This window comes from Bos taurus, chromosome 2 (genome assembly GCF_002263795.3).
Source record: "Bos taurus isolate L1 Dominette 01449 registration number 42190680 breed Hereford chromosome 2, ARS-UCD2.0, whole genome shotgun sequence".
Lineage (NCBI taxonomy): Eukaryota > Metazoa > Chordata > Mammalia > Artiodactyla > Bovidae > Bos > Bos taurus.
In genome coordinates, this window is record NC_037329.1 from 109,616,393 (window position 1) to 109,630,122 (window position 13,730).

The following is a 13,730-nucleotide window of genomic DNA, read 5'->3' on the forward strand; positions in this document are numbered from 1 at the left end:
CAGTATTCTTGCCTGGAGAATTCCATGGACAGAGGAGCCTGGCAGGCTACAGTCCATGGGGTCACAAAGAGTCAGACACGACTAAAGGACTAACACACACACACACACACACACACACACACACACACACACACGAGGTGTACTGCTCAATTTAAGGAACTAGTCATTACATATAAATATTTAGTCATTTTTCTCCTTTTTTAGAGAAATACAGAAAGATTGATAGTACCTGATTGCCTTTATAGTTCATCTTTTAAGCTATTTTATAAAAACTTGCTAATGATCATATCAATTGTGATGAGATAGCAAGCATTCATTGAGCATTTATAATGTTTACATGCATTATTTCATTTAATCTTCACAACAATCCTGTGAGATTGAAGCTTTTCATTTTCCATTTGGCAAATGAAACAATTGACGGTTTGGGGTAACTTGTCCAGGGTCACACAGTTAAGTGGTGGGGTCAACATCAGGTTCTTCTAAAAGTTTTCATGTAGTTATACAAAGTTATGACTGACTTCAAGCAAAAATGTGACATTGATATAATTGCGTGCTGGAGAAACAGAGGTGGTCCTATCTTCTATTTGTTCACCCCCGGGCCATCCGGTTGCTACCTTCATCAGTCACATATCTATAACCCACTTTCTAGGTCCACATCCTTCAAAGCTGCCCTGTTTAATAAGGTAAGGACTGGCCACAGGTGGCCCCGGGGCACTTGACATGTGCCTGGTCCGAATAAGTGTGAAATACACACAATATTTCAAAAGCAAGAGATGAGGGTTTGATCCCCAGGTCAGGAAGATTGCCTGGAGAAGGAAATGGCAACCCACTCCAGTATTCTTGCCTGGGAAATCCCATGGACAGAGGAGCCTGGTGGGCTGCAGTTCATGGGGTCACAAAGAGTCAGACACGACTCAGCACACACACACACACACACACACACACACACTTCAAAGCTTTAGTACTCAAAAAGGAGAAATAACAATAATTTTTATATTGATTATATATTGAAGCAATATTCTGGATATGCTAAGTTAAATAAAATACCATTAAGTTTAATTTAACCTTTTAAATTTTACATTTTTGAATTTAGCTACTAAACCCCATACACTATCTTTCTATTGGGCAATGCTATGCTAGAGTCTGGACTATGAAGTCTCCTGTGGGTGTGTGTGTGTGTGTGTGTGCGCACGCACACACAAGTGAGAGTGCGCAACTCTCTTGCAAATGATGGGGTCTGACTGTGGTGGGGGATTTAACACCATCACCCAAGGACTTTTATTCAAACTGACCCTGAGCCCACCTCTGGGAGGCTGATTCACTTCTATTTAAGCACTGCTCTTAGGCAGCTGCCTAATTTGAAAAAAACCTAATTTGTGCTAAAGTACTAACAAATAAACATTAATGTGTTAAAAATTACCTTCCTAGGTAACGAATTTGCATTTTAATTTGGAGTCTCCAGAAGGTCAAAGCTGAAATTCCAACAGTGGCTCCCCTGGGGAAATCTGAGCCGTTTATACAAACTGATTCTGGGGGAACATTTCGCTCTGGGAGGCCTATGGGTCCCTCTAACTGTATTGTGTGGGTGGGACATTAGGCACACACTTCCAGACTCGTGGGCGTCCCTGATAGCTCAGTTGGTAAAGAATGTGCCTGCAATGTAGGAGACCCTTGACAGATTCCTGGGTCGGGAAGATCCGATGGAGAAAGGACAGGCTATGACTGAATCGACTGAGCAGGCATGCATGCAGACCTGTACTACGGGAAGTTCTGCCTTTTGTGTACTGAATATACAGTAGCTTCAATATGCTTAGGAATTTGTTTTAAATATATCAAAGTTAAGTAATGGCCATTACACCAAGTTGAAAGTGAAAGCGTTAGTCACTCAGATGTGTCCGAATCTTTGTGACCCCATGGACTATAGCCTACCAGGCTTCTCTGTCCATGGGACTCTCCGGGCAAGAATCCTGGAGTGGGTAGCCATTCCCTTCTCCAGAGGACCTTTTCAACTCAGGGATTGAATCCGAGTCTCCTGCACTTCGGGCAGATTCTTTACCCTCTGAGCTATCAGGGAAGCCCACAAGTCTGAGCCACCAGGGAAGCTATTGCTACCAAGTTAGTTTCAGATTAATTGATTCACTTGTTAAACTGTATATTATATGATGGACTGCAAGAAGATCCAACCAGTCCATTCTAAAGGAGATCAGTCCTGGGCGTTCTTTGGAAGGAATGATGCTAAAGCTGAAACTCCAGTACTTTAGCCACCTCATGCAAAGAGCTGACTCACTGGAAAAGACTCTCATGCTGGGAGGGATTGCGGGCAGGAGGAGAAAGGGATGACAGAGGATGAGATGGCTGGATGGCATCACTGACTCGATGGACATGAGTCTGAGTGAACTCCGGGAGTTGGTGATGGACAGGGAGATCTGGTGTTCTGTGATTCATGGGGTCACAAAGAGTTGGACATGACTGAGCAGCTGAACTGAATGTAAGAGGATTTCTCAAGAGTAAAGAAATCTGTCATAGAAAGTTTCTGGGGACTTCCTTGGTGGTCTAGTGGTTAAGACTGTGTGCTCCCAGTGCTGGGGACAAAGGGCTCAATGCCTGGTCAGGGAACTAAGATTCTGCATGCCACACAGCACAGCCAAAAGAAAAGAAAAATACATGCAAAAATAAAAGTTTAAAAACATAAAAACAAAAATAAAATGACGTCTCTAAAGAGGGTTTCTGGGGTTCCTAGGTGGTGCTAGTGGTAAAGAACCTGCCTGACAATGCTATTGCAGGAGACGTAAGAGACATGCCTTCGATCCCTGGGTTGGGAAGATCCTCTGGAGAAGGAGATGGCAACCCACTCCAGTATTCTTGCCTGGAAAATCCCATGGACAGAGGAGCCTGGAAGGCTATAGTCCTTGGGGTCACAACGAGTTGGACACAGCTGAAGTGACTTAGTAGTGGATAGCAGTGGGAAAGAGGGTTTCTGCTTTCAGATTTTTGCTAAACTGTGCAATCTCCAGCCATCTTTGGGGAAGCTGTGAACAATAACAGATCCCCCACAATACAGATGGGAAAGCTGAGGCAGAGAGGTTAAAAATGTGCCCAAGGCAAGGTTGCTTTTCTAACCTAGGCAGTGTAGTTGAATCTATAAATCAGGCATATAAATCTCTTCTCATGCTTTTGAAAGCTATAGGTAAAGATGCACAGTTGTTACGGGGAAATGGGGCTATGCTTTCGGACCACCCGACTCTATTTCATTCAGAAAAAGCAAAACAGTGGCAAAACCACACTGTCCAGTCATCTGCCTTCTACAACTGGTTTTCCTGATACATGTTTGAATTGACTATTTTAAGAAAATTTCCTGATTATCTAATCCAGGAATAGGCAAACATCTCTGTAAAGAGCTCTCCTGCACGCTCAGTTGCATTCGATTCTTTGCAAAACCATGGCTGCCCTGCCCATAGCATTCTCTGGGCAAGAATACTGGAGTGGGTTGCCATTTCCTCCTCCAGGGGATCTTCCCAACCTAGGGATCGAACCTGAGTCTCCTGCATCTCCTGCAATGGCAGGTAGATTCTTTACCACTGAACCAGCTGGGAAGCCCTGTAAAGAGCTGCTGCTGCTAAGTCGCTTCAGTCATGTCCGACTCTGTGCAACCCCATAGACGGCAGCCCACCAGGCTCCCCCGTCCCTGGGATTCTCCAGGCAAGAACACTGGAGTGGGTTGCCATTTCCTTCTCCAATGCATGAAAGTGAAAAGTGAAAGTGAAGTCGCTTAGTCAGGTCCGACTCAGCGACCCCATGGACTGCAGCCTACCAGGCTCCTCCGTCCATGGGATTTTCTAGGCAAGAGTACTGGAGTGGGGTGCCATTGCCTTCTCCGTGTAAAGAGCTAGATAGTAAATAATTTAGGCTTTGTGGGCCAAGAGGAAGACCAAGGATATTAAGAAGGTACTTGTATAACAAGATAAAATTGTGAGAAATTTTTACAAGTTTTTACTGATAGAATTCAAAATATAATAGTAACAATTAAGTGCTATTTGCTCATGAGAATGGAGTTCCTAACTGGAGGGATATTTTACAAATTGGAGTTCAAAGAAAGTGTTCCTTATTATTAAATCAATTGTAAATGCCATCTATAAAAATCATTCTTAGCTCTTAGATCATAAAAACAGGTGTCAGATCTGGGGGTCACACTTTGTCAACATTAAATCTAGTGCAACATATTCATTTTTGAGATGAATGACTTGACCACCCCACTCCTTTTGCAACATACCAGGATCAAGCCTGGAATCCAAGGTTCCTAGATCTCTGTTATCCTGCAGTGTCTCCTGGAGTTCCAAGCAGCTACTAATCTGAGACATGATAGAATGCAGAGGCAAAGGGAAGGCAATTGAGCAAAATTACTTGAACAATAGTTCAGAGATAAGACAGAGCCCAGGTTCCTCCTCCAGGGCTATACAGGACAATCGGATAGACATCTCTGAGTTCTTTAGGAACGCAGGTCCCCACCCAGATGGAAAACAGGAACTCCAGAGACCCCAGCCTGATTGAAATCAGAAAGTTAATAATTATGATTCCTGGAACACTACCTCACCACAAACCAATCAGAAGAAAGTCATACACCCTGCAGCAGTCACCCCAAACATTGCCTTTCAAAAACCTTCCTGGAAAACCAATTAAAAGTAAATGTCCTTAATCTAGTACTGAGTCAAATTACCATACCAGGAGGTAAGATAATTAATAAAAAGTTTATTCTTTTGTACCAATGGTTTAAGAAAGGGATGCAGCCTGATTTGAGAGTTGATGTGCTGATTAAGTGAGATAATAAATATGAAGTGAAGCACAGTGTCCAGTGTGTATTAACTGCTCATTAAAAGGGTAACTTATACTACAGTAGGATGTTTAACAGGCTGAAAAGGTGCAGATAATCCATAAATTTTAAAACGTATAATAAATATATCAAACTCCAGTTTTTGTCTCTTTTTTAATAGAACTGGATATAATTTCAAAACCATTGTGAGATAACATGTTCAGTGTTTTATTTCCCTTGTTAACATGACATGGAAAACCTTGAATTCTGGCTCATAGCACTGGCAGCTTATTTGGACAAGATCATTTTATTTTAAAAATATGTAAACACATTTTTAAAATTAAGTAAATCACTGAGTTGGGTTTTGAGGTTTCTTTTTTCTATCAATAGTTGATCAGACAGACGATCTTCTACAGCAAATCACAGTTCTGTCCTATCTTCTACCCTCTATTTCCTTCCATTGTTTCTACTCCTACCTTGGAGTTAGCTTTCATAAAAATAGACAAAGAGGGGAAAAAATTACAGAAAAATCTACACCAAAAATTGACTTGCTCTTTCGAGAACAGAATGCAGTATAATCCCATAAATAGGTAGGTAATTCTAAGATGTCAGTCGTAGACGGTTTTCACATAAGATGCAATAAATCCTCTAGAAGCAAGTTCACATAAAGCCTGCTAAATTTAAATTAACTCCATAAAAATTATTGAACACAAGCAAAAAAGAATGCAATAGAGAAATGACTTATTATTTTTCCTGCCTGCCTCAAAAACAGACAGTCTAATTACTTGAGGAGCTATTTCTCTTCGGAGAATTTGCTGGGATTCAATGTGAACAGCAGAAGTTCCAAAGAAGACAAAGTGGAAGTTCCAAAGAAGACAAACATGGAGGAGAAGAAAATTAATTAGTAGACTCAGCATAAGGCATAATTCCACTACCAGAAACTGCTTAGAAGAAGCCCTCCTCTGAATACTCGTAAAGGAACTGACTCAGATGAAGGCTGCTAGCTCTAATCTTCGGTGGTATCAGTTTGGGATTCTCTCTCAGGGGAGAATTGTTAAGAGCTCCAACAAAGGCAGTTAGGCTTCCAAATTTAGATGTAAGTGACTTGACTGGTAGGACAAATGAAGGGGTTCAGTATTCTTGAAAGAGACTAGAATCTATTCTAATCTTAAAGCCCAGAGGTTACTACCAGAATTGATCACACTGAAGTTAGAAACTTTAGTTTGACCTTTACAATTTTCTAAGATGTGAGTTAATAATACATATTTATAATAAATCAGAGCAGAGAACTGCTAGACACAAATAAGTTATTTCAACTTTATAGGGGACAACAATGTTAAAATAGAAGGCAGCATGCAAACTATGCAAATCACTACATACATATTTAATATGTAGTTTGTTAAATAAAGATTCTTTATTCTCACCTCTAACCTTTGTTCTTATGCTTCCCCTCAAGACACTGAACATTTGCTATGTTTAAAAAAAATCATGGATTTCAATATTGCCTTCAAAAACAATTAGACTGTTTCAAGGAAACAATCTAATCCCCAGAGGTCTACAAATTTTGTGGATATTTTCTTTTTATTTCAAACTAAATTTCACATATCAATAACCGTGACTTTCTTTGGTAAAATTTGAGATTAAAGATTGATTTCTTTTCAATTTATTGTTCCAAATTTATTGAAGATATACATATGAGTGTGTTGAGCAGAACTTAAAAGATTTATTTTGATAAGTCTTTCTTATTTCTTACTTTTCTAATATATAAAAGTTTATATTGGGGCTTCCCAGGTGGCTCAGTGGTAAGGAATTTGCCTGCGAATGCAGAAGATGCAGGAGATGTGAGTTCAATCCCTGGGTTGGGAAGATCCCCTGGAGAAGGAAATGGCAACCCACTCCAGTATTCTTGGCTGGAAAATTCCACGGACAGAGGAGTCTGGCAGGCTAGAACCCATAGGTTTGTGAAGAGTCGGACATGACTGAACAGCTGAGCACACGTGCACAAAAGTTTAAGAAAGGAAACAAGTGTAAGGTAAAAAAAATTACAACCATATATAATATAAAGAAAAAATATCAAGAAAACCAAATATTGAAGATAAACTAAATGTAGGAAGGGTATAATTATGTTTTTACTTTTTAATATTATCATTATGTTGTCATTGTTTAGTCACAAAGTCATGCCCAACTATTTGCAACGCCATGGACTATAACCCACCAGGCTCTTCTGTCCATGGGATTTCCCAGGCAAGAATATTGGAGCAATTTGCCATTTCCTTCTCCAAGGATCGTCCTGACCTTGCTATCAGTGTTACTAATACTGATAGTAACCCGAGTCTCTTACAATGGCATGCGGATTCTTTACTGCTGAGCATGCAGCTTGTGGGATCTTAGTTCTCCAAACAGGGACTGAACCTGAGCCCTAACAGTGAAAAAGCTTAGTCCTAACCACTGGATGCCAGGGAATTCCCTGTGTTTTTAAAAACACGTAATCCCTGCCTTGAACTTGAATATAAAATTACTGAAAATATATGGGTTTATAGAGCAGCAATAAATGCTACTATATAATGCTCCATCCTCACCACTGATAATACATTAATCACAGTGATGACATGTACCATAACACTGAACTTGATTACCCCTGGCATTTCAAAGAAGGACCACCTTTTTAACGAGTTGTGCTATTGCCTTCTTTGCCCCTTGACATTTGGGGTGCATAAAGACTAGTGGTTCATTCATTACACACCCACTGATTTCAAATACAAGGTCAGAGCACTGAATAAAGGAAGCAGCTATGTTTTCTTCCACGCCTCACACTACATCGTCTGAATTTAATACTTGAATCATTACGTAAAAAAGTCATCCATTAGTAGGTATGCACATCTGTTCATTCATTTGACCATTCATGTTCGAACAAACATTTATTATTATTATAATACTTTCGTTAAGCCTTTATGATAAGAGTATTAGTAACACTGATAGCAAGTATTTGCCGAGCACATACTAAGTGCAACAGGGGAAATGTGAAAACTGTTGCCTTTAGGAAGGGAGAAGACCATGGCTCACACTCCCGTCTCAATGATGCTCTCTGACAGAGGGCATCCTTTATGGGGGCCTTTCCTATGCACCTAACCCAAGACTATCTGCTTATAGAAGGAACTTCAGTAGAAAGACGGCATCTATAAGAATGGATGACCCTTTAAGTAGTGTGTTCCTGAAGGAAAAAGAGTTTGGTCACAAAGTTGGTTCTACCCAGAAGAAAATAAAACGAGACTTAGTGACTGCTAGCCAGAGACAGATCATGGTGGTGGGCACTCTAAGGTTTTATTCAACTGATTTAGACAAGTCCCCTCTTTTTAGGGGGATCACAGCCCAGTTAGGGATTCTCTCATTAACTCAATGTACATCCTACACTTGCTGTTTTTCCATTTAGAAGCAAAGGTTATAAGGGAACGAATGAAATATGTTCCAAAGCCAAGGCCAGACCAAGAGAAACACATGTTAAATCATCATTTGATTAACTCCAACAGCGTCGCCAGTCATTGTCATCCAAACGACTTGCCAGCCTGAATTGTCACAAATCATGATTTATGTGGCTGAAATGACTACAGTAATAACTGCTCAGTGCCCCCCTGTCTTTTTTGTTATGTTGACGTGGCCAGAGGAGCTCAGAAGAAGAGGAAGAAAAAGAAGCTTTACAAGATTCACCATTGCAGTTATTACCAACGCATTACAATTCTCTGCTGAGGTTTTTGATTGTGGGTCTCTTCACATTTACTTCTTGAATATTATTGTATTGTATTGAATATTTTGAGGGAGTTTTAAAATTCTGAGTACTCATGACTAAAAAGGGATTTATACAGAATGGATATGATTGGGTTAAACAGTTGTTTTGTTTTTGGTACTGCATGTAGTAGATCAATGATTTTATTTAACTATCTGCCAGAATTGAATATTATAGATGTTTAACTATTTCAACATTGCTCACATCTGAGGAGAGCAAAAACAAAATCCCAAGGAACTCCTGCAAGAGGCCTAGTCTAGACTAAGTGAAATTTATGGGGCATGTGCACTGTCTGTTTTTGGTGCGGTATACAAACAATATGAGAGATCAGAGCAAGAACCATGACTTCACTATCATACAGAAGAGTGCAAATATCGCAGATTAACATATACATGTAGAATTCAGAAAAATAGTATGGATGAAATTATCTGGAGAGCAGAAATAGAGACCCAGACATAGAGAACAAACATATGGATACCAAGGGGGAAAGAGGGGTACGATGAATTGGGAAACTGGGATTGGCTACACTAACTACACATAAAATACATAAGCAATGAGAACTGACTATATAGCACAGGGGAGTCTACTCAATGCTCCGTCGTGACCTCAGTGGGAAGGAAATCCAAGGAAGATGGGGTATAAATATACGTGTGGTGGTTCACTTTGCTGAACAATAGAAACTAACAACATTGTAAAGCAACTAGAGTCCCATAAGATAAAATATTGTACTAGCACTATACTTTCTAATCGGATAGTGCTAATACCAACTCACTCTCTCCTACTGACTCAGTTATACTCCTGCAAGCTGCAGGGCTGGCGATGGGGTGGATTTGATCATTTATCTAATGGTTTTTGAACACACCAGGTTGACAGATCAGGGTCCCAAGAAATCAGCTTGAATTGCTAGCAGGAATACGTAACTTAACAGGGAGAGCCCACCTGCACCCACCTGGGCAATGAAGACCTAACAGCTGGCCTGGGCTCACCTCTGGGTTTTCCACAGGACCACTTGGACAAAAGGAAAGCAGCCAAGCTGCATGTTCACGGATCTGAGCTCCACAGCACTGGGACAATCTCTTTGCTTTCATCAGATCCCCTCTAGTTAAAGCACAAAGAGTAGACCTCCTTTACAGTATATGGCCCTTACAGTACGGCAGGTGGGGCTGGTAAGGGCCAGTCTCCAGTCCTCCTTACAGTATGAGAGGTCAGGTAGGCCCCACCCTCAGGGGCTCTGGGAGCTTCTTTGGCTGAAAGTGTTTTGGCAGACTCAGCTTTCTCTGTCATCAGTTTGAATTCATGGGAAAGGGCAAGACGCCAAAAGTGCTTGCAGGTGAATTCTTTGTCCCTTTCAAGTGCATCTGACTTACACAGATGACTTATGTGGGTGTTTATCTTATGTTGGGAGGATTATCAGTTAGGTCAGCCAATCTCTTCCAGGTATAAATTATAAATCACAAGCAAGAATGCCAGGGGAAACAGAAGTCATAATCTGTTTGTATCTCATCCCAAATATCAAACACAAGTAATCACGATGAAAACTGATGCTAATAAAAACAAAAACAAGACTATGATGCTGACAAGTTCCCACAGTGTTGGGTCATGAGGAAAGAGTGGGACAACTCTTGTGTGTAACATATAGATGGGGTGACAGTGAGAATTAACCCATTGAAAGCCAGGAATAGAACAAATCAGGTTTATTGACAAATACAAAAGAACTGAATTTTACCAACATAACCTAAATTCATTTCAGAGAGACAAAAGTCCTTATTGATCTAAAACAAATTTCTGGAGTAACTTTCAAAAATGATTATAAGCAGCATGGGAAAAAAAACTTTTTGTTAGGATTCTATAGATATTTATAAGACTGCAGCCAACCTGGATTTTGGGAAACAGTTTAATTTCTTTACTAATTACACTTCCTTTCTGTACATCACAAAACAGTTGAAAATCATTAAAAGTCCCTTGGAACAGCTGTCAAAAGTAGATCAGTTTTGTGTCTGGAAATCGGAGACCAGAAAAGCTGTATTTTATTTATTAGAATAGAAAACTTTTTCCTAGGCCTGAGGCAGGATCATTCTGAATGAGGTCCAGATTTGAAGATGTTAAAAAAAAAAAAAAAAAATGAAGTCATAAATCCTCCTCCCAGAAGAGAAAAAAAGGAAAGCATTAAAAAAATTTAGCAGGTGGGTGATCATCTCCACGAACAAAATGAATCTTTTTTCCTCACGGCTATGTCAAGGTTACACTTGGTATGTCAGAAACACGACCGGGAATTCATTCCTAGCATATGTAGAAGTGCATGAAGTGAGTCCAAAGGCCAGGCTGTGGGGGGACAGACCTGGGTTCCAGTCCCAGCATTCACCAACTGTAGGTCTCTGGGCCTCCATTTCCTCTGAGGACACCAGACTACATAATTTATAAAATCTCTTTTTAAACTTCGAAAGTTCTACATCTATACTCCTCCTGTGATCTGATAGACACAATGATTCTGATTGCCAAGCACCAGTCTCCTCTGTCCACGGGATTCTCCTGGCAAGAATATTGGAGTGGGTGGACACTCCATTCTCCAGGGTATCTTCCCAACCTAGGGACTGAGTCCCTATCTCCTGCATTGCAGGCAGATTCTTTACCATCTGAGCCACCAGGGAAGCCCTGTGGAATACATATTAAAGTAATTTACAATTTGGTTCAAAGGCTGTTCAGCAGATGAGTTCAGAATATTTACCTTCCTTTCCAGGCCTGATGAGGGCTCAGCCACTGAACTCAGTACCTGAGCTTGGCCACTTACCAGCCATGAGAACATGAGTGAGAGGCTGTGTTATGGGCTTATGTAAACAACTTCTCCCCATAAATTCATAACTTTAAGCTCTTTTTTTAAAAGATTTTTTTGATGTGGATCATTTTTAAAGTCTTTACTAAATTTGTTACAATATGGTTTCTATTTTATGTCTTGGGTTTTTTGGGGTTTTTTTGGCCTAGAGGCACGTGGGATCTTTATTTTAGCTCCCCGACCAGGAATTGAACCCACACTCCCTGCATTTGAAGCTGAAGTCCCAACCACTCCACCAGGGAAGTCCCCATAACTTTAAACTGTTTACTGAATTTTCTCTTACCTCTCCTAGCAGAGATTTCTGAGCATCCCTGTGTGCTTTTTTCCACTTACTTAAATCAGAAAAGAGAATGAAGAAAAGAAAGCTTGTGGGTCAAGGTTATTCACTCCACATGTACAGTTGAGCAGCTACATATGCCTGGCACAGGAAGGGGATGATGGATGGGGGGTCTGTACTATGAAAAAGCACACCCTCCAGTGGTGCACATATTAACATAATTACAGGGGAACAAAATGGTGAAGTAAAAAGGATGGGCAGTAGTGGTGGAGAAGGGGCTTAGAGCTGGTCTATTTAGGCCTTCCCCAGTAGCTCAGTGGTAAAGAACCCACCTGCCAATGCAGGAGACATAAGAGACATGGGTTCAATCTCTGGGTCCAGAAGATACCCTGGAGGAGGAAATGGCAACCCACTCCAGTATTCTTGCCTGAAGAATCCCATGGACAGAGGAGCCTGGCGGGCTACAGTCCAAAGAGTTGGACATGATTGAAGTGATTTAGCATGCACACATGGGAGGTGGGAGGTAGGAAGCACTAGTAGAAGCAGGGTCACCAGTAAGGAGGCTGTTGAGGGAGACCAGGAAGAGATGATGGTGACCTGGACTGGGCTGGGGGCAGAGGAGCTGGGATCAGTGCTTAGGTTCCAAGTGAGTGACATAAAGGACTCACTGTGCTCTTCACTGTGGTCACAAAATATTCCTGGGTGTGAACTTAAGATACCAAACAAGTGACATAAGGAGCAAATCTTGGTTTCCCCCTTGTCTCTGTCCTTCTACATGAGTCATGTCTAGAACCACCTGAGCAGACTGGGCCATCGCTCCCACCGCTGATGACACAATACCGCCTGCTAACACAATGGTCCCTTTGAGGATGGTAATCAGGTCCAGGGTTCTGACCACTTAGAGGCGCCACACCTTGATAGCAACTGCATGACGACGCTCACTTACTCTAAGGAACCTGCCTAGGGGCCGGATTCCCGAGCATGACACAAACTGCAACTAGGAATGCAACTGACAAGACATTGTCAACAGCAGCAGAAGGAAAGGAAGAGCTGTTAGGTTTTGAGTTGACATTAAGCAGATGTTGGTGTGGGCAGGCTCTGTAGGTTTCCAAGTGAGGTCTTTAATTTCCTGTTTCTGCACAGAGCTGATGCTGACCTAATTGGGAGACTGCAGACAGCTAGCTGGTTTCCAGGAAAACTGAAAAGATGAGAGTAGAATTTTCAGATCTGGTACCTTTTTTCCTGATAGTTCTTGTGGTCATATAGCCCAGTCCTTAGCCCACAGTGCAGAACAGTCATCTCCAGCTTATAAGAAAAAAGGAAATGCCTTGCTTGCTGATACCAGCCACAAGAAAAGCCTCTCTCTTACAGACTGCCTTCTCACTCCCACCTTCTGCACAACTATCATTCAGTAATAAACTGTGTGTTTAGAGGTTCCTTGCCCCTCTCCCCCTGTAGAATGCATCCTCTGATCAACAGCAGTGGTAAATGTGCCTGCTCTATTTGCGATGGTATCTCTAGCAACGAATATAGCATCTTATATCGGTAGCTCTTCAGGACATATTGGCAGACTGGATAAATGAATAGATGAATCGCCTTTAGCATCTAAACCTTGATGATCAGCCTTAGAAGGCTAAACACATGAGCAGACCACCCTTGACTCTGTGAACCAAGGTTTGTGTGTTAGTCACTCAATCATGTCCGACAATTTGTGACCTAGTGGACTGCAGCCCGCCAGGTTCCCCTGTCCGTGGACTTCTCCAGGCAAGAATACTGGAGTGGGTTGCCATTCCCTTCTCCAGGGGATCTTCCTGACCCAGGGATGCAACCTGGGCCTCCCGCATTGCAAGCAGATTCTCCACCGTCTGAGTCACCAGGGAACTAAAGCTTTATAAAGATCATTTTGGGCTCCTTTTCCTGTTCCTATGTTTATTGGTCACTGGGACTCAGATTTCCCTTCAAATAGCCTAACAACATTACAGCTTCTGCTGAAAGTTGCCAAAAGGGAAACAAGACAATCCCAACCCAGGCAAGC

At 41.5% G+C, this 13,730-nt stretch overlaps 1 protein-coding gene across 1 annotated transcript in view; it reads right to left on the bottom strand.

Annotated features, from left to right (window-relative positions):
• Positions 1 to 10,267: 10,267 nt before the first annotated feature.
• Positions 10,268 to 13,730, bottom strand: part of EPHA4 (EPH receptor A4) — a 51,338-nt gene continuing 47,875 nt past the window's right edge. The window contains 1 exon segment of the mRNA NM_001083441.1: positions 10,268 to 11,240. Coding sequence (NP_001076910.1) covers positions 11,188 to 11,240 — 53 coding nt within the window. The 3' untranslated portion in view covers positions 10,268 to 11,187.